Source organism: Siphateles boraxobius, unplaced genomic scaffold (genome assembly GCF_051911475.1).
Source record: "Siphateles boraxobius isolate OS27281-9 unplaced genomic scaffold, OSU_SipBor_1 7, whole genome shotgun sequence".
NCBI classification, from domain to species: Eukaryota; Metazoa; Chordata; class Actinopteri; order Cypriniformes; family Leuciscidae; genus Siphateles; species Siphateles boraxobius.
Genome location: NW_027509197.1, coordinates 20,179,324 through 20,199,454, shown reverse-complemented (window position 1 = coordinate 20,199,454; position 20,131 = coordinate 20,179,324). Strand labels below are relative to the sequence as shown.

Genomic DNA, 20,131 nt, shown 5'->3' with positions numbered 1-20,131 from the left:
TCCACGTGCATAGTCGAAGGCGGTTGTTAAAGGCACAGTATGCAAGTTTTGACTGTCTTCTGAGCTTTTATTATGCTTATGCTGCTGTCGGCCACTTCCGCTCTTTTCGTTGCATATGTGGGATAACGCAGCACTGTTTTACATGGTTAAAACAATCATACTAAATACATTTGAGTGTATTGAAAGTTATGTTATAATGATTATGCTATGTTATGTGACAAAATAGTGTTGTATCTGAGGCATGGTAAAACATGTTACTCGCTGTGAATCAAGAAAACAAGCAATTCAAACAATAAGACTTACATTGTTGCACTGTATAACAAGGATTTGCTTTCTGTTGATAAATGTATATCCAAACAGTTGTTCATCTGTCTAATAAACCTTACACTATATTAAAGCGTCTGTTTCCATGGTTTCTACAGAATTCAATGGTAGCGCGGATATGACGTCCTTGACACATTGCCGCAATGACACGGTCCGTTACGCTGGTTAAAATAGTTGATTTCTATGGATTTAAACATTGTTGGAAACATTTAGGATAATGTAAGTACACAGGACAACACAGTACATAACACTGCTTTAGTGTTTTTGTATATTTTTATCTAAAAATCTTACATATTGTGCCTTTAAGAAAAGTGCTAAGAAAATTTTTACTTGTGACATTTTTTTTTGTGTCATCGAGTTTGAAGGAGAATAAAGTCAAATGCGCCTTGTATATAAGCTTATATATATATATATATATATATATATATATATATATATATATATAAAAGAAGGGCTCCAGACTAACTTTTTTTTACTAGGAGCACTGTGGAACACCCTGATTGAAAGTTTAGGAGCCCAAGCAGAAAATGTAGGGGCACACCTTTAATCCACTAGCAATGCAATTATTCAAATTTTCACCTAAAATAAATGTATTATTGACAAATGCTTTGATATTAAATAGATTTAACGTAAAGAAATTACAATGTGTAGTTTTATTTTAAGTTCATAGGACTCCAGACTAACATTTGAGGGCAGCAGCACTGGAGCCACTAAGTTCTACAGAAAGTATTTGGTAGCACTGTGGGGCTGACAATAAAGCACTGAGCTTAATTTGGTGTAGATAAAATTAGCTTTATTTATTATCATTCATAATGTCTTAATATTAATTCAAAAGCAAACCGAGTGAGAAAAAAAATCAATATTAGGGAGTGAAAATAGCCAATAAACGTCCTCTGCAGCTTCCTACTGATTACAATGTTCATTTAATATTTTTTAACTTTTAAATAAGTGTGATTTTTCCTACATCTTGGAACTTTTAGTTTTAGAAATGGGGACAATCTTTGAAGGATGAACAAAAAATTTTTTGGTTATCACATTAAAAATAACATTTAAATATGATTGTATAGTTTTGAAGTGCTGGAAAAGATGTGTAGTGCTTGTAAACGTTTAACGTTTGTAAATTTCTGTCACAATAAAGTGAAAGTGAAAGTGAAAGTGACACGTGATGGCCAAGTATGGTAACCCATACTTGGAATTTGACCTCTGCATTTAACCCATCCAAGTAAGTGCACACACATTAGGAGCAGAGTAGTGAGTAGTGAAGACCCACACACTGCAAACGTGGATACACACACCCGGAGCAGCGGGCAGCCTTGAGTGGCGCCCGGGGAGCAATTGGGGGTTAGGTGCCTTGCTCAAGGACACCTCAGTCATATTCCTGCCGGTACTGGAATCGAGCCAGCAACCTTTGGGTCACCAGTCCAACTCTGTTACCATTAGGCCATGACTGCCCCAATAGCTAAAATAGCTAAGGTTAGTGTTACTACATTAAATCCATGATGAATTTTGCTGATTTGTGGACTTAAAGTCTTCTATAACTTGTTCATCATAGCACAACATTCATGGTTTCTCCTGGTTTCCACGCCAGCGCAATTTGATCTGATATCTATGGATTATAACAGAGAACTCTGCGCCGAATCTGAATTTGTGTTAAGGGTAGACGTGACTGAATTGTCGTGAGCAGATGAAAGCACTCAGGAGAGATTGGATGAGTTTGTTCAGACGGGATCTTTTTATTTGTCCCAGTTAAAGCCAATGAAAGGCAATAAAAAAATAGAAAAAAATAGAAAAAAAACACTGTTTAGTAAATAAAGTAAATTGACATGAGTCAAAAAACAAACAAACAAAAAAAAATTCAACAATCAAACTTTTACAGCTGTTGGAAAATTGACCTTAACATAAGTCACTATAATTAGAGCAAAGACAGACTTATGTCCTCTCACCCCCGCTCTTTTTTCAGACAGAATGACAATACTAGACTTTATAGGCCTGAGCTCACCCCTGGCATTGGAACATACCAACACATGATTATGGTGCAGGGGTGGCTTAGATGACAAAGACATAAATGCTTAAAAACCATGGCAATAAAAGTGATAGTGAATGCGTCTAAAAAAAATTGACGTGATTGTTACAAATCACACTGTCTGGGGCCTCTGGAGAACTCAGGACAATTGTTAGCTTAAAGTTTTAGGTAAAAATATCTGCCATTAAATTATATATCTTACTATGAAATTAGATACTGTTCATTCATTACATTACCTCTGTCTTTATCCCCTTTTAACCTCTTCTCTTCCGTATTGCAGACTATAATGCTAATCTAAAATTGGTCATGTAAATTTGGCCATCCGTCACTATCAGGTAACTTTCACCATGTCTAGACCTGGCACGAGCAGCCAGGCCCGTTTCTACTGGGTGCTTGAGTGTGTTAATTGCCCTCAAACGAAAGAGATGCTGTCTAAATTGGATGCATCGAGGGGCGACGCTACACAACAAATTACCAACATTAAACTGATCGCGCGCGCTCTGTTTCTGATGCACTTCAAGCACTCGCTGGGCGGGGGAAGATTGATGCGCCGGACCGGAGTCGGGGGACTTTGTTAAGTTTTTGTGGAGTTTTTTTGCTTTATTTTGTAGTATTTTGAATTAATGTTTTTAAAATAGTATTAGTAAAAAAAAAAAAAAAATTCACTCGTTCGCTCTTTTTGGCGCCCCTATTGAGTGGCGCCCCTAGCATTTGCCTATTCCGCCTATGCCACAGCCCGGCCCTGTTAAAAACAGCTGAAATACTACCTCTAGAAAACTAGAAAATTACAGAATATTATTTCTACAGTTTCGGCTAACAGTTGACAAACAACAAGTCATATTTAACAGCTACAAATTAATAACTCAAACTCCGGGTCATTTGCTATTGACCCGGAAGTCATAGCGTCATTTAAACCTCACAATCGCGGCAAATTTTCCTTTACACAAACAAACCTGAGACGCCAGTACGACAAAGATGGTATGTCACAGCTATGTTTCTCTTAAACTAAATAAACGAATACATACTGAAAACATGTGTTGCGTGATTATTGTAACTGATTATGACTGTAACTTAAATGACATGATTTTCTTTAAAACAGCAAGATATGTATTGATAGAAGTAGCTATAGCATATAAATCACCGCAGTATTAGCTGTTAAAAGTGTGCACACAAAAGCTACGGGATATATGAGATTTTGTAGTGAAAGGCTAGATTAACCGCTGATTTTAACAGTATAAAGATTAACAGTAGACATTAATGTGCTAGACCAACACATAAAGGTCACATTTGCACTCAAGTCTTTGTGTACTAGAATAGGCAGCATATCGCTGCCGTGACGATAGCTATGCGCCCCGTCACAATTTGTCTCAATGGATCTTGCAGCGATGTTAGTAAATCTGTGTTTAAACTTAATACAATGTAAAACATCGAATTACACTGTAACAAATGTGTAATTACACTGAAACAAATAAATAATTACACTATAACAGATGTATAGACTGTTACTCTTAATGAACTGTAATAAATCTTAAACTAACAAACTTATAAATACACTTAATACACTGTAACAGATGTATAATTACACTGTAACTGATGTATATTACACTGTAACAAACGTATTATTACACTGTTATACATGATTACACTGTTACAACTTATAATTACACTGTAACAGATGTATAATTACACCTAATAAACTTTGACATGTTCCACTGTAACATACATATAATTAAACTGTATACACTGTAATAAACATAATTACACTGTAAAAGTGTATAATTACACTGCAAAAAGTATAACAAACGTTTAATTGCACTGTAACAAATGTATAATTACACTGTAACATACGCATAATTACACTGTAACAAATGCATAATTACACTGCTAAAGTGTGTAATTACACTGTAACAAATGCTTAATTACACTGTAAAAAATTTATAATTATTATAATTACTCTCTAAAAAGTGTATTTTTACACTGTGAAATAATTACACTGTAAAAACATATATTTACACTGTGACAAATGTGTAATGATACTGTAGTAATACATTTATAATTACACTGTAATACATGTATAACTACACTGTAACAAATGTGTTATACTGTAAAAAAATTTATACACTGTAAAAAGTATAATCATGCTGTAACATACATATAATTACAACTAATACACTAATAAATGTATAATTACACTGTAACTAGGGATGAACGACATTTCGACCACATATTGCTATCGACTGATAAATGTTAATTTTTGATGTTATCGTTATCAATCCGATAAGAAAATTGGGCCGATATATCACAGTTGATAGATAATAGATTATTTACTTCAGTTGAGACATGCACGCTGTTCGCCATGATGATTTTGAATAATTGGAATCACTTCAAAAAGGAAGATGCAGTTAAGTGCTACATGTGCAGCACAAATCTGTCACATAGGCTTCATAACATTATAATAAGAATGCGCCTGTAAAATAATGTTATGAAATATTGTTCGCCAGTGTTTCAGCACGACGTGTGCATTGTGGCGGATAGAGCGCGTCAATGGAGTTAAGCCTTCATGACAAGCACAGTCAAGTTTGCTTGAACATTCGCAGCATTTTGTGCCATTGTAAATTGTAATATGTTTATTTTGTGTATATATATATGTGATTAATCTAATATAGGATGCGTTTGGTTGAGTTAATGAACAATGCAGTAAAGAGGTTAATTGTACCAGTGATCATCTTTATCTTTAGCGTGTGAAGCTCAAACAGCAATGCATATGTATAACTATAATTGGGACTGTATACATGCCATTATAATTAGAACACTATTGTAATAAAACATTGTAAATTCTCTGGGTTTAGTTGCCGTGTTTCAGCACATTGTTGTGGGAATAGCGGAATAATCCAGAATAGGGATTACACGTTCTGGCCAGCACAGTCAAGTTTGCTTGTGCATTCACGTCATTTTGTGCAGATATAAGTCATCATATTAAGTTTATGTAATATAAATATCTGATTAATCTCACATAGGATGCGTTTCGTTGATTTAAACAACCTGTTGGAAAACTTCTATAGCTTCATTGCTCGTGAACAAACAGCAATGCAAAGCATTAAAAGCTATGATGGGGCTGTCATATTATTATACTTGTATACACTACAATTTTAATAAAAAGTTGTAAATTCTTTGGGTTTAGTTGCATTCTTCAACAACCACTGAGTTGATTAACCGTCTAGCAAAGCGATTCAGTTTAACGTTCATTCTATTCAGCTTCAGCGCGGGTGGCTCAAACATCAATGATGTAATTTGAAACAGTAAGCCTAATATTAAAGATGTTTACTATTACTGTAATATTAAAAATGTTTAATTTATTTTTTCAAAAACATTAATGCGTTGTCATTATTAATAACTAGCACTTTTTTGTTCTTGTATTATTTTCATCAACAATGTGGTTTGATTAAAGTAATTTCCTTATCGTCCGTGAGGAGGTGATTCCATTTTATTTAGCCATGGCACATGCATTTTGTTTCTTTATATGCAGGCCAATAATATCCAATTACTTGTTTGCATTATTTAGGTATTTTATTTACATTTTTTGTTAGGCAATAGATATTTTGGTAACACTTTACAACAAGGTATCCTTTGTTAATGCATTCATTAACATGAACTAACAGAGAACAATGGCCTTTGTTAATGTTAATTAATAAAATATTTGTGTTCATGTTAGTTCACAGTGCATTACCTAATGTTAACAGATACAACTTTGTATATTAAAAATGTCTTTATTGTTCATTAATTGTTGGTTCATGTTAACTAATGCTAACAAAATGAAACCTTATGTCACGTACTGCTCTGAGACAAGAGAGACAGGAGTCCACCGGCGTAGACATAAGCGCAGAGGTGGCCATCTTGTCCGAAAATACAGGCGTAGAGTCGGCCATCTTGTCCGAAGTCACAGGCGTATAGTCGGCCATCTTGTCGAAGACACAGGCGTAGAGTCGGCCATTTTGTCGAAGACACAGGCGTAGAGTCGGCCATCTTGTCGAAGACCAGGGCTCCAGACTAACTTTTTTCACCTCCATCCTGGAACCGTCCTGAAAAACAATTTGAACCGTCCTAAAGTGAATGTCAACTGTCCCAAAATCCAAATGTTGTTTCTGTACTTTGTTATTATCATCTATAGTTGTTAGTCACATAATAAAACACCATTAAAAAACACCATCTTTATGATATATATTATATTTTTTTAGCTCCATTCAAAGTAGTTATCTGTAAACAGGTAAAAAACAGATTTAATAAAAAATATCAGGAGTTAAATGCTTTTTTGTATTCATGCAGAACAAATCTTTTTTTTTTCTTTTTTTCTTTTTTTCTTTTTTTTTACATATACAAAAATTAAGAGAAAAATACATACAGCTCAAAACTTTTTGAGTTGGTTGGATTAAACGATAACAAATAAATACTGGGCTCGTCCATTTTGACCCAGGCCTATGGTGACTAGTGAGTGATTTTCATTTTACCAGTTCATCCAATAAGCAGCCCGAGGAAAGCTTTGAGTGAAAGCTTCTCAGTCAATCAGTGGCTTCTACCCCACGTGTGGACTCTTAAGCCTGCCCACACTGCATCGTCACCACAAGTGATCAAATGACATGAATGACGTTGGCGCGCAAGCTTTTCAAAGCAAGCTCTATGGGGCTGTTTACACCTGGCCACTTCATACGTTTTCTGTGATCGGATAGCTCTCCGATCGTGAAAAGACCATGTGTAAATGCCCTCCGAAATGCATTCGAGACGGATTTAAATCCGATCACTCAAACCACTTCAGGAGGAGATCTGAGACTCATTCCAGACGAAACTGGACAAGTGTAAATGCATCTGGTTTTTGAAAGCACATGTAGATTTAACTCCTCTCAACCATGCTTAAAAAATAAACGTGTGATAGGTTATATGTCATGTTATAGCCAGATATGACGGCGCTACTTTAGCTTCACCGCAGATGAGTGATCTTTTCATCAAGCCAGCGTGCAAACTACCACAAATCAAAGTTGCAGACGCTTGAGACATAATCATCTTCATTAAAAGTAAAGAAACGGAATGATCTCACCAGTGCTGTTGACACTCTCTTATTGCGGTCTTTGATTTTGATTTTAGCTGATGATCAATAAAATGTAGCTCATATCTGTTGCTTTCGGTGACGTGAACTATATTAAATCTGCATATAGCGCGGGAATTGACGATCGGATTTATTTCCGTTTTGTGAAAAACAAATTTGTGTGTCCAGATGTAAATGGAATCGTTTTGATAAATCAGATAGCTATCCGATCTGAGAAAACGCATGAAGTGGCCAGGTGTAAACAGCCCCATTGAGACAGACACAGACAGTAGCTATTATTTAGCAAATATGAAAAGCAAAGCAATCTGTTTTACCGTTGTTTAACCAGCGCAACATATATGCAATGTCATTAAGTCATTTGATAGATGCACCCATATGCACCCGGTACCGCGGAACACGTCTCCGGGTGAGTAGCGGCCAGTGATAGTAACTATAGTAACAGCATGAGAAGACGCGCTCCGTTGTAGTCAGCGTTTGGTCAGTTAATTTTGGCATTTTCTAAGTAAGTTAGCCTAATAGGATAGTAATAAATGAACACACATACAAAAATGTATTTCGTCCTCTAGGCGTCCTGGAGAATATTTCTGTTCGTCCTAACCACATTTTCTATCGTCCCCAGGACGATAGGAAGGCGTTAGTCTCGAGCCCTGTCGAAGACACAGGCGTAGAGTTGGCCATCTTGTCGGAAGACACATGCGTAGAGTCGGCAATCTTGTCGGAAGACACATGGGTAGAGTCGGCGCACTTGTCCAAAGACACAGGCGTAGAGTCGCCCATCTTGTCGGAAGACACAGGCGTAGAGTCGTCCATCTTTTCGAAGACACATGCGTAGAGTCGGCCATCTTGTCGGAAGACACATGCGTAGAGTCGGCCATCTTGTCCTAAGACACAGGTGTAGATTCGGCCATCTTGTCCGAAGACACAGGCGTAGAGTCGGCCATCTTGTCGAAGACACAGGCGTAGAGTCGGCCATCTTGTCGAAGACACAGGCGTAGAGTCGGACATCTTGTCGAAGACACAGGCGTAGAGTCGGCCATCTTGTCTGAAGACACATGCGTAGAGTGGCCATCTTGTCCGAAGACACAGGCGTAGAGTCGTCTCGAGTCATTCATAATTCAGAATGTGAAAACCAGGCTTATTTGGGGTGAGCTAAACAAGGTAAAGACATACAGGTGAATGTGATCATGGCTGATTAGTCAGGGCAAAGGATTATGGGAATTGTAGTTTGTGGATATGTGGTGATTGTCCGGGTTGGAGTGCCTCTGGTGGTTATCCTGGGCACTCTCACTGGTGATCGTTACACCTTATTATAAAGTGTTTCCATTTTTAATAAAGAAAGTTGGCCAATCAAGTGTAAAATTAATTTTAAAAGTTAAGGAATCTTACACTGGTTAAAACTAGGCTACTGTATTGTATATGTTTGATTTATGTTGAAGTGTTTGGGACATGGCTTTTAATGGTGAGCCTTTTGTTTATGTATACAGGCTATCAAAGTATATCAAAATTTGAATCTAGATTTATCGGTCAATTTATCGGTTTATATAATTACACTGTAATAAATGAATTATTACACTGTAAACGTGTATAATTACACTGTATCAAACATAATTATACAGTAAAAGTGTATTATTACAATGCAACAAACACATAATTACACTGTAAAATGTATAACTACACTGTAAAAATATAATCACACTTACAAATGTATAATTACACTCTAAAAAAGTTTATTATTACACTGTACAAAATGCAATTACACTGGAAAAACTGTATATTTACACTGTAACAAGTGTATAATGACACTGTAGTAACAAATACATAATTACACTAATAATGTATAATTATACTGTAATACATAATTATTACACTATAACAAATGCATAGTTACACTGTAACAAACGTATAATTACACTGTAACAACACTGTAAAAACGGCAATTAATAAAATGTTGGAAGAGCAAAAATATTTAAGTTTAACCAATATTCATGCTTGGGATTAGTTAAGAAGACATATTATATTAAGTCAGCAAAAATATATTTGAAAAAAAATTTAATGAATGGATATTTTCAAATCCAGTCAACTTTAGGATGGCTAATGTTGACTGGACTTATAATCACAAATCTAGCCAATATTTGCTAAAAGTATTAAGGCCATGCAGCTATGCTATACAATATGCGTAAAACAGAACATATTTGTTGTTTTGTTGTTAAAATGAACATTCATAAACATTTAATAAACATTTGATATAGCCTAATATCAAAACAAAATCAAATTGTCAAAATCGTTTCTGCACTATGAGAGCGGATGGATCCTATACAACACTTTAATATATAAAACCTGTATTTTTTAAATCTTGAATTTAAGCCGTCTATTTTTGGTAGTAAATACAAAAAAGCGCATCGTCGCTACAGAGAATGGAAGGATCTAGATTATGGCTCATCTGATTTTGCGGAAGGATACAGCATTTGACTTCGCGGGTTTTACAAGGCGGGCAGGCGGCTCTGCGGGAGACATTTTGTCAAAGATGGTCATGCTTAACATAAGGTAAGTGGCTCTGAATAAATGATCGATTTTAAACCTAATAACGACAAAAATGTACAACATATGTGATGGGTTTGTGTTGTTACGTCCTGAGACGTATTTATTGGTATTCAGAAATGTTTTAGAAGTTATGTCCAAGAGAAAGTGAAGTGTATGACGTTTGGCCTATGTCAAGTTCACTCGGCACGGAATATGTGAAATTATAGAATATGTTCAAGTTTATCGACAAAAACGTAATATGTACAACATATTCGTACAACTTAAACATATTCGTTGTTTTTGTGTAGATATTTATAAGCGTAAGTTACATTTAAAATCATAAAACGTTAAGCCTGATGTCTGAGGGGAAGGCCGCCATATAACGTTAACGCAACTTACGTTTAGCTAGGGGAACGTGGTATATTACCTCGTTTGATTCATAAAACATGTAAAATGTACTACTATAGTGTGTAATAGCTTTAATTTAGGGATGTTTTATGATATTTTTTGTGTTTCCGTAACGTGAAGAGTTGAAGAGAACGCGGTCTTTCATCATTAAGTTATAGCCCAATCGTAACGTTAGGCCTGAGTTACTTTTGTGGATGAGAGTTACTGAAATCTATGAAACTTGTTATGTTAAACACATTAATGCGCTATTTTAGGGTAACTTAAGCGTGATTAATTACTTTAAGATTGTGAAAACTTTTGCAATTGTCCCGTGCAAAACCTGACATAACCGACATAAACCTGAATATATAATGTTGGATAAAATGGCGCTCATTTTGAAACAGCGTTTTGACCTCTTGAGGACGGCATTTCATAAGGCCGTTGTGGGTGTCTCGATAAGCTTCCTAGGTCGTGAATCAGCTCATACTATTATTTTGTGTACTCAAATTCGTGCACTGGTAAGTGATTTATATTAGTGATCACATAATCTTGGATTAGAGTTTTTCAATTTTTGAAACGCTTTGTATTGTATAGCCAAAATATGTTTCAATTATAAATACATTACAATATGCCGTAAAATTGTTTGCAACTCCTGTTTCATCTCAAATTTATTAAAATAGGTCTAACTAATGTAGTTATGTTAAATTATTTAATAAGCATCTTTTTATTATATTTTTTGTGATCATTTGTACTTTTATTTCTCCCATCAGGTTGTGGCCAAAGTGATGCTCTGTCGTCATTGCAAGTTTTCAGACGAAAGCCAGTCAATACTCCTACAGCACTATCTACTGAAACACTGGCATGTGACCAGAACACTCCACTGCATTTACATACATTGTGTGTGTACGTTCAAAACCAAAGGTGCGTTAAAGACTCATCTGGCAAGATTTCACTCCGAAAAAAAAGCAAGAAAGTTTTCTACATTCAGTTGTTCAGTTTGTGAATTCAGTGACATTTGTGAGGAAAAAACATATTTTAGCCATCTTGCAAGCCATCTAAACCAACATGAAACTGTAACATGCCCTTTTGCAAACTGTACATTTGAAACAAATATATTATCAACTTTTAAAACGCACAGAAATCGCAAACATAGTAGACAAACTCCACAGGATTTAAAAGGATCTGTTTTAACGAATTGCAAACAATTTTTAATTGAAGAGGGGAGTGAGGATATTGAGGAAACCAATGCTAAACTTGTGAACAGCACTAGCAAGAATGATACTTTAGATTTGAATACTTCATTAGAGCACAAAGTTGCAGCACTATTACTGTGTATGCAAACAGTTCTTCATTTATCCACTAATGCGATTCAGGTAATAATTGAAAATCTTAACGATTTACTGTCTTTTTCAAGCTTGCATACAGCTAGTGTTATTAAGGACATTTTGAAAAGAAACAATTGTACTGTTAATGAAACTGTAATTTCAGAAATATCTGAATTCATACATAAATCTAACCCTTTACTTGTCACTAGTGGAAAAGGGTCACTGGCAACACACCACAAACGATTAGCATATTTCAAAAACAACTTTACTGTAGTTGAACCCGTGGAATATGTTTTTGAAAGACCACACAAAAAGTCATTTGTCTATGTTCCTATTCTAAAGCTTTTAAAGACTTTATTGAGCCGATCCGAAGTTTTTGAAAACACTTTCAATTCTTCAACGGAAACAACTGGATTATATACTTCATTCAGAGATGGACACTATTATAAAGGAAACAAACTTTTTCAAAATGAAGATTTACATTTGAGCCTAGGCTTGTACATTGATGATTTTGAAACTGCCAACCCACTGGGGACGTCGCGTAAAAAAAACAAGATAACAGCTGTTTACTGGGTTATACTCAATTGGCCACGACATTTTCGGTCAAGCCTTGATTCCATTCAGTTGGCCCTTTTGGGAAGAAGTGACAATGTCAAAGAATTTGGTTATGAGAGATTCTTTGGTCCTCTACTCAATGATTTAAAGATTCTTGAAAGAGAAGGCATTTTTGTAGAGCAGCTGGGTGAAAAAATCAAAGGAACCATTTTTGTCGTTTCAGCTGATAATCTTGGTGCCCATGGTCTGGCAGGGTTTTATGAAAACTTTCTGGTGGATAAATTCTGTCGGTTTTGTCTAGCCTCCAAGAGTGAGATTCAAACGACTGTAGTACAAGAAGGAAACTTTCAGTTAAGGACACCAGAATTGCATGATTCCAATTTGGAGCAGCTAAAATCTAATGAAAAATTGGCCGATGTTAATGGTGTGAAGCGAGGCTGTGTTTTGCGAGAGCACCTGTCTTATTTTCATCCAGTAACTGGATTCCCTCCGGATTTACTCCATGATTTTTTTGAAGGGATTGTCCCTTTTGAAATTGCTCTCTGTTTGCGGAAGCTGATTTCTGAAAAGATTCTCACATTGGACCAGCTTAGCAACATCATTGAGTTATTTCCATATGACCATACTGATAAGGTAAATAAGCCACAAAAAATTCCAAAAACATTTGCATCTGACAAAAAGAAAAGTATTGGTGGTAACGGCCATGAGAATTGGACGTTGTTGAGACTTCTTCCATTTATGATAGGTAGCCTAGTACCTGAAGAACAAAAGACATGGCAAGTTTTAATGGACCTTAAGGACATAGTTGAGCTTGTAACGTCCCTAACTTTTTCAGAAGACGCACTGTGCTATTTGGACTCAAAAATTTCTGATCATAGGCAGTTGTTCAAAGAGGTTTTTGCTAACGAAAAGCTTAAACCCAAGCATCACTTTGTTGAGCATTACACTCATCTTATCCGCTGCTTTGGGCCCTTGCTTGACCTGTGGACTATGAGATTTGAATCAAAGCATAGCTTTTTCAAAAGGATTGTTCGTGACAGCAAGAATACCAAAAACATCCTGAAAACTTTAGCAAATCGACATCAACTGATGCAGGCATATGTCCTAGAGTCCTCTAGTTTTTTTTAAACCAGTGCTACAAGTCAGCAAGGTCAAAACCATCAGAGCAGCTTCACTAGAACCAAACCTGAAGACTGCCATTGAAACAAAGCTTGGGTGTCGGAACACTCTTTCTTTTGCTACAACAGTCGCTGTTCATGGAACAACTTACACAAAGGGTATGGCTGTCTCTGTTGGTTCATGTTCAGGATTACCAGAGTTCAGCATCATCCAGAATATTTTGATCACTGACGGTGAGGTTTCATTGATCCTGAAAAGCCTGGCTTCATGGTACATTGAGCATCTCCCTGCTTATGAAGTTGTTGGAAGTGCCTTTGGAGAACTACACGTAAAGCTTCTCAAAGAACTGAATGATTTCTACCCTCTTACAGTGTACAAAGTTGGAGGAAAGCATCTGGTGTGTCTCAAGAGGTATATTCATTGCTAGTAAGTAATGTGTACACCCACACACACTAATATTTTATATAACTATATGATGATCTGATTGATTTATTTCTGTTACTGTCTCTTATATTTCTGTACAGGTATCCATTAGAACCATGTTGCTTCGTGTTATACTGGGCCCAGACAACATTCAGAGGCTTGACCTTCCTGGAAAGCCATCATCACTAGAAGAGCTGAAGGGTATCATCTGTCAAAAACTTGAAATTACACGTGGCATCACACTTCAATTTGAAGACCCTGCATTTGACAATCAACTCTGTAATCTGAACGACATTAGTTACCTGCCTGATGACAAAGTCACTCTTAAAGTGTTTTGGGAGATTGAGTTAACGTCAGTTCAAGATGACACTACATCTGATTTCACCTTGGACACTGCAGGCATGTCTTCTGAGTCCACAGCCTCCTTCAGCCAGTGTCGACGTTCAGGTCCATGGCCAGCCAACTTTATTATACCCACCTTTTCCTATGAGCTTGAACTAAGGCTAAGAAAAGGAAATGATGAATATGAAAAAAGTAAAAAAACCTCTAAAAGTAACTCGCGAAATGAAAATTGACATCCTGGAAAAGTTGGCAGAGTCCATGTATACCTTTTCAGCATACCCTACTGATAATGAGTACGAGAAAGTTGCTAAAGCTTTAGTCATGAAGCATCCATGCTTAAGTGAACCAGGGCCTGGTACCGGATGGCAGGGATGGAAAGTGAGTTTAAAGTTCAAAATGGCCAATTATCGACAAAAACTACGCTCTACAGGCTGTAGTGAAGTACAGATCAACAAAAGACAAAGAGGTAAACAAGGTGGAACACTCAAAAAACCCAAAAGGGCAGAAATTAACTTTCTTCCTGATTTCCCGACTGGACTTGATGAAGCGGCACTGGAGGGGGAGAGAATGTGGCTTGAAGAAGAACTCAGGAAGAAGAATGTAAATCTAACCCAAGTCGATGACAAAATGGACCTGACCTTTTCCTTAAGAGGACGAGAGGTGATTTCTGATCAACCACCTGTTACTACGATCAGACTAAGATGGCCAGCACTTTTCTTGGAACAACAAGTAAGTTTATCAAGTATAAAGTTAACCTATTTTAAGGGCATTTTCACACTTGGCTCATTTGGGGCATTTGTTTTAGAAAGTGGTAAAAAAAAAAAACTTGGTTCTTTGTTTAGGCATATATGAATGGTCCGATGTAAAATGTTGTGAAGTCAAGTTGTATCAAAACATAGAACTACAAATCTGCACATTGTCCTTAATGTTTACTTGTGTTATAAAATTTTGTTTTTCAGGTCTATGCAGAATTTAAAAGAATCACTGGTGTTGAGCTGAACTTAACTTTCCACAAATCCCTGGAAGTCAATGCCAAAGGTTTGATCGCAATGTATCGTTCCAGAAGAGGCGATAACGAAGATGAGTTGAAAGCTGTGCTAACAAGCCTAGATGAGCAGGTAAATTATCACTCTGGCTTGGATTTACTAAAGTATTTGTGTGTAAGGCTGTGCAATATCACTAAAAAATATCACAATAGAATTTTTTATTATCAGTTAATATCGATAATTATCATGATAAATTATATCCATGCCCGTCTTTCTAAACCGCATCAATTTCTTCGGCTTGTTCGACTTGAACTGGCGCTGCACAGACCAATCGTTTTATGACATCAAAGTAGAAACGTTACACCAAACTGCGGTTCAGCTGAACGTGACAAACACCGCCAGTTTGAAAGCACAGGGCACGCATGCTGCTTCAGCTCTACATGAGCAACCAATTATAAGCGGAGAACAGAGGATACTATGTCTGTAAACATACTTTTGATCGTAAGACAGACAAACAGTATGCATTACTCTACACTGCACAAAAATCCACATTTGAACTGTCAATAGCAAACACTTTAACAAATAGTAAAAACATACTTGCAGGCTCTGATTCAGAAGCACCAGACTGCCCTTGCAAAGTTGGAATTACCCCTTTTTTTAGAAATAGCCTTTGTGCACAGCCGGTCTTGTGCTCTCCCAGGTTGACATCAGGAAACCGTCTTCCGTAAAATGCACTGCAAACACACAAACATTTGGATTGTACTGTTCTGGAACAGTGTTGTAAATAAATCTTAACCTCTGATTCCTAATTGGGTCCACTTTCGGAAGGCCAAATAAAGTGATTTTGCTTTCGCATAGAAACACACAGCGTCTCCACAACATGGCGGCAACAACACTACTGACAACTGAAGCCACGCCTTCTTTCTTTGGGTATGCATTTGTGCGGCATTATGCAAATATTTTCACCGTGTGACGTAGCTTGGTGTGAGGGAGGAGTTGATCGAGGTGTTTTAGCTAGGTCTGATTCTGCCTTCTCTTTTAGATAGAATACATATTTTTGTTGGAGACTTTGAGCTTTGTAACTTTGCAGATCTTATGCACAAACAGCTACATAACACACTAAAGAAAAAGAAAAACATGAAAACGCATCATATGACCACTTTAATTAATTGTTGGTTATGTCATAATGTCACATTATTGTGAGTTATAAGATGTCTCTATTGCCTCCTGGCCACTGTACATTCTAGTTGCTGTTGTGAAATGAATTAATTTGTAAAAATTTAACCTATATTTTTTGAATGCAGACCACAGACATACCAATGCACCGAAGGTCAGCAGCACTCAGAGGTCTTCAGTTTTATCTCAGAGAAAATATAACATTAGTAAAGACGATTCAGGTAAGTAAAAATTCAAAACAAAACTGCTACTTGAGAGATAAATTAAATAGATTACTCATTACTAAAGCTAAAAAAGTTAAGTCGAGCAGTGAATGGTTTTCTTTGTCTTCTTTCATTAACATTAATCACACGGACTCAAGCATGTTTATTAGGCTGCTGTCACTTAAGAGGGTTATTTCAGCCAAAAATGATCAATTCTGTCATTTACTCACCCTCATGCTGTTCAAAACCTGTAAGACTTTTGTTCATCTTTGGAATACAAATGAAATGTGTTCTTGATCTTCTTAATGAAGTCTGAGAGCTTTTTGTCCCTCCATTGACAGCATAATGCAACTAGCACTTTCAAGGTCCCGAAAGGTAGTAAATACATTAAAGTAATCTGTGACTAATCTCCCAACACCGTTGACGAAAGCACCACAATGCATGTATGTTGAGCAGACTTTGTGTGAACGCGCATTGGAGATTAATAAAGTGGTACATTTGTTTTATGCACAAAGAATTTGCTTTATAAAATACTTGTTTTACGGAATGTTTTTTTCATGAATTAAATAATTGACGTTATTAGAGACTGACATGTTTGGCTTGTCAAATTTTACATTTAGCTGTTGAAAATTCGTTGAAAATTAAGTTCCAAGTAGTTTTGATGAACAGTTGTTTTTATTATCTCTTATAACAATTATCTTTTTCCCTCCCATTTATCTTATGTGGTTCAAACCAGAGAGGAGATGATGTGGAAAGGCAGACCAGAGGGATGCAAATTGGTCTCCTTGAGACAGGCATCGATGCTGGAGGCCTGGATTCAGTGGTGGATGTCGCTGTAGTGGTGGAGGAAGAAGTTCTTCTAAACGTTTCACATGTACCAACTGCCTTTGGAGTGCTTTTCGGACTGCTTTACACTCTATATATTGATTATCCCAAACAGTGGAAGTACCTTTTTGAAGCAGTGCAAAAGGTATTTATGGGTCTCGACAGTGAGAAGTGTTCCGCTCGAATTCAGTCACTGAGAACCAAACTTTTGCAGGTGTAAAAAAAGAAAAGAAAAAAGATGATCTTGTTTAGAGGTCAGAGGTGGTGCAGGGATGTCAAAACCCCAAAAACTAATTCGCCACTGGTTCCCTCAAAATATTCCTAAGCTTTTATTTTTTTTATAAAGGGCTTTTTAAAGTTGTTAGTGAAATGAGGTTTGTGGTAAACAAGTTGATGATACTTAGATAATTTATTCTACAATGATAAGACAATTATAAAAACGTTTGGGGTGTATGTGTGTGTAGTTTACATTGTACTTAATCATCCCTGCACCACTCCTAGTGTTATGATGCCAAATATTCAGTTGTTGTGTTTTAATACTTTTTATACTTATGAAATATCTCTGACACCATTTTGTTACCAGTCAGTTTTTTTTTTATACTTTTTATACTTATGAAATTTGTTACCAGTTGTTGTTGTTGGATTCTTTTTAGTGGTCAAATCTTTTAATCACGATTATCCCATCTAACATAAAAGTTTGTGTTTATATGTGTATATATATATTATGTGTGCACATGCAGGTATATGTAAGGACGTCTGCCTTTACAAGCAAATGAACTTTAATGACCCCATTATTAATCTGTAGGGTTTAATATGGAGCTGACCCACCCTTTGCCTCTATAACATTTTTTGGCCATTCTTTTAGAAGCGCGTTTGTGAGGTGTTACACTGATGTTACACCTGGATAACGGTTTCTGCTCTAATTCATCCCAAAGGTGTTCTATCTGGTTGAGGTCAGGACTCTGTGCAGGCCAGTCAAGTTCCTCCACACTAAACTCTTCATCCATGTCTTTATGGACCTGCTTTGTGCACTGGTGCGCAGTCATGTTGGAACAGGAAGGGGCCATCCCCAAACTGTTACCACTAAGTTGGGAGCATCAAATTGTTCAAAATGTCTTGGTATGCTGAAGCCTTAAGAGTTCCTTTCACTGGAACTTAAGGGGGCGAGCCCAACACCTGAAAAACAACCCCACACTGTAACCCCCCCTCCCCCAAACTTTACACTTGACACAATGCAGTCAGGCAAGTACTGTTCTCCTGGCAACCGCCAAACCCAGACTAGTCCATCGGATTGCCAGACAGAGAAGCGTGATTCGTCACTCCAGAGAACACGTCTCCAGTGCTCTAGAGTTCAGTGGCGGCGTGCTTTACCCCACTGCATCCCACGCTTTGCATTGCACTTGGTGATGTAAGGCCTGGACGCAGCTGCCCGGCCATGGAAACCCATTCCATGAAGCTCTCTATACACTGTTCTTGAGCTAATCTGAAGGCCACATAAAGTTTGGAGGTCTGTAGCTATTGACTCTGGTGAAAATTGGCGACTTCTGCGCACCCACAAGGCTGACCCCACTCTGATTTTATGTCGCCTACCACTTCGTGGCTGAGTTGCTATTGTTCCCAATTTCTTCCACTTTGTTATAATACCACTAACAGTTGACCGTGGAATATTTAGTAGTGAGAAAATTTCACCAATGGACTTACTGCACAGGTGGCAACCAATCACGGTATGAAGCTTGAATTCACTGAGCTCCTGAGAACAACCCATTCTTTCACAAAAAGTTTGTAGAAGCAGTCTGCCTCCCTGGGTGCTTGATTGTATAAAACTGTGGCCATGGAAGTGATTGGAACACATGAATTCAATGATTTGGAGGGCTGTCCCAATACTTTTGGCAATATAGTGTATGTATGTATGTATATATACACACACTATATTGCCAAAAGTATTAGGACACCCCTACAAATCATTGAATTCATGTGTTCCAATCACTTCCATGGCCACAGTTGTATAAAATCATGAAATGATTAAAATCACTTACACTGTAAAAAAATAATTAAATTTACACAAAAAAACTGGCAGCTGTGGTTGCCAGAAATCTACCGTAAAAAATACTGTAGCAACATTTTAGGTTTTTACGGACTTAACTTAAATTTACAGTAAAAAATACGTATTTTACTATTGAAGTACTAATATTTGTTTTGTGCCATTGTAATACACTGACATCCACCAATCACAGTGATGAGCGACACATGATGAATCAAAACTCATCACAAGCAGCTTTTCCACAGTAAAGTTAATAGTAATATATAGAAGCTGCACAGTGTCATTCACACAAACACTAAACACCATCATGGTAACACATAAAATGTTAAAAATGCAATAAACATTAATTTAACAACATTAAATGTAACATAAAACCCTAATGTTCATTACTGATTTAAAAAAAAAAACTATGAAGAAACAGTAATTTCAACAAAAATATTAATAGTAAATTATACTATGACTTGATTTTTTTCACTTCCAAAAACTGTAAATTTAACAGTATTACTGTAAAATTACATTAACACAATTACACATATATGGTTAGATCTATCACAGTTATTTACCGTATATAGTACGGAAAACTGTCAACCAATTACAAGTTTTTCTCTGAAGCATTTTCATGGCCTTTTACCGTTAAAAATCTAAATAATTTTTTACAGTGTAGGCATGCAAACTACTTCTACAAACATTTTTAAAGAATGGGTTGCTCTCAGGAACTCTGTAAATTCAAGCGTGGAACCTGATCGGTGAAGTCCATTGGTGAAATTTTCTCACTACTAAATAT

At 36.6% G+C, this 20,131-nt stretch overlaps 1 protein-coding gene across 2 annotated transcripts; it reads left to right on the top strand.

Moving 5' to 3' along the window:
* Positions 1-9,946: 9,946 nt before the first annotated feature.
* On the top strand, positions 9,947-17,919 carry LOC143723372 (sterile alpha motif domain-containing protein 3-like). Of its 2 annotated transcripts, XM_077215693.1 has the most exons (6): positions 9,947-9,989; positions 11,123-11,273; positions 13,876-14,845; positions 15,076-15,234; positions 16,407-16,499; positions 17,218-17,919. In XM_077215693.1, exons 3-6 carry the CDS (start codon positions 14,291-14,293, stop codon positions 17,524-17,526), a joined length of 1,116 nt encoding a protein of 371 aa, XP_077071808.1. In that variant the 5' UTR covers positions 9,947-9,989; positions 11,123-11,273; positions 13,876-14,290; the 3' UTR covers positions 17,527-17,919. The 2 variants fall into 2 exon arrangements, with proteins under 2 accessions (XP_077071808.1, XP_077071809.1); XM_077215694.1 differs by lacking the exons at positions 9,947-9,989; positions 11,123-11,273 and adding an exon at positions 13,364-13,777.
* The last annotated feature ends 2,212 nt before the right edge of the window (positions 17,920-20,131 follow it).

Coding starts and splice junctions, on each gene's coding strand:
- LOC143723372 (XM_077215693.1), top strand. CDS start 14,291: ATGATGAATATGAAAAAAGTAAAAAAACCTCTAAAAGTAACTCGCGAA. Junction 14,846..15,075: donor CACTTTTCTTGGAACAACAA/GTAAGTTTATCA, acceptor TTTGTTTTTCAG/GTCTATGCAGAATTTAAAAG. Junction 15,235..16,406: donor TAACAAGCCTAGATGAGCAG/GTAAATTATCAC, acceptor TTTTGAATGCAG/ACCACAGACATACCAATGCA.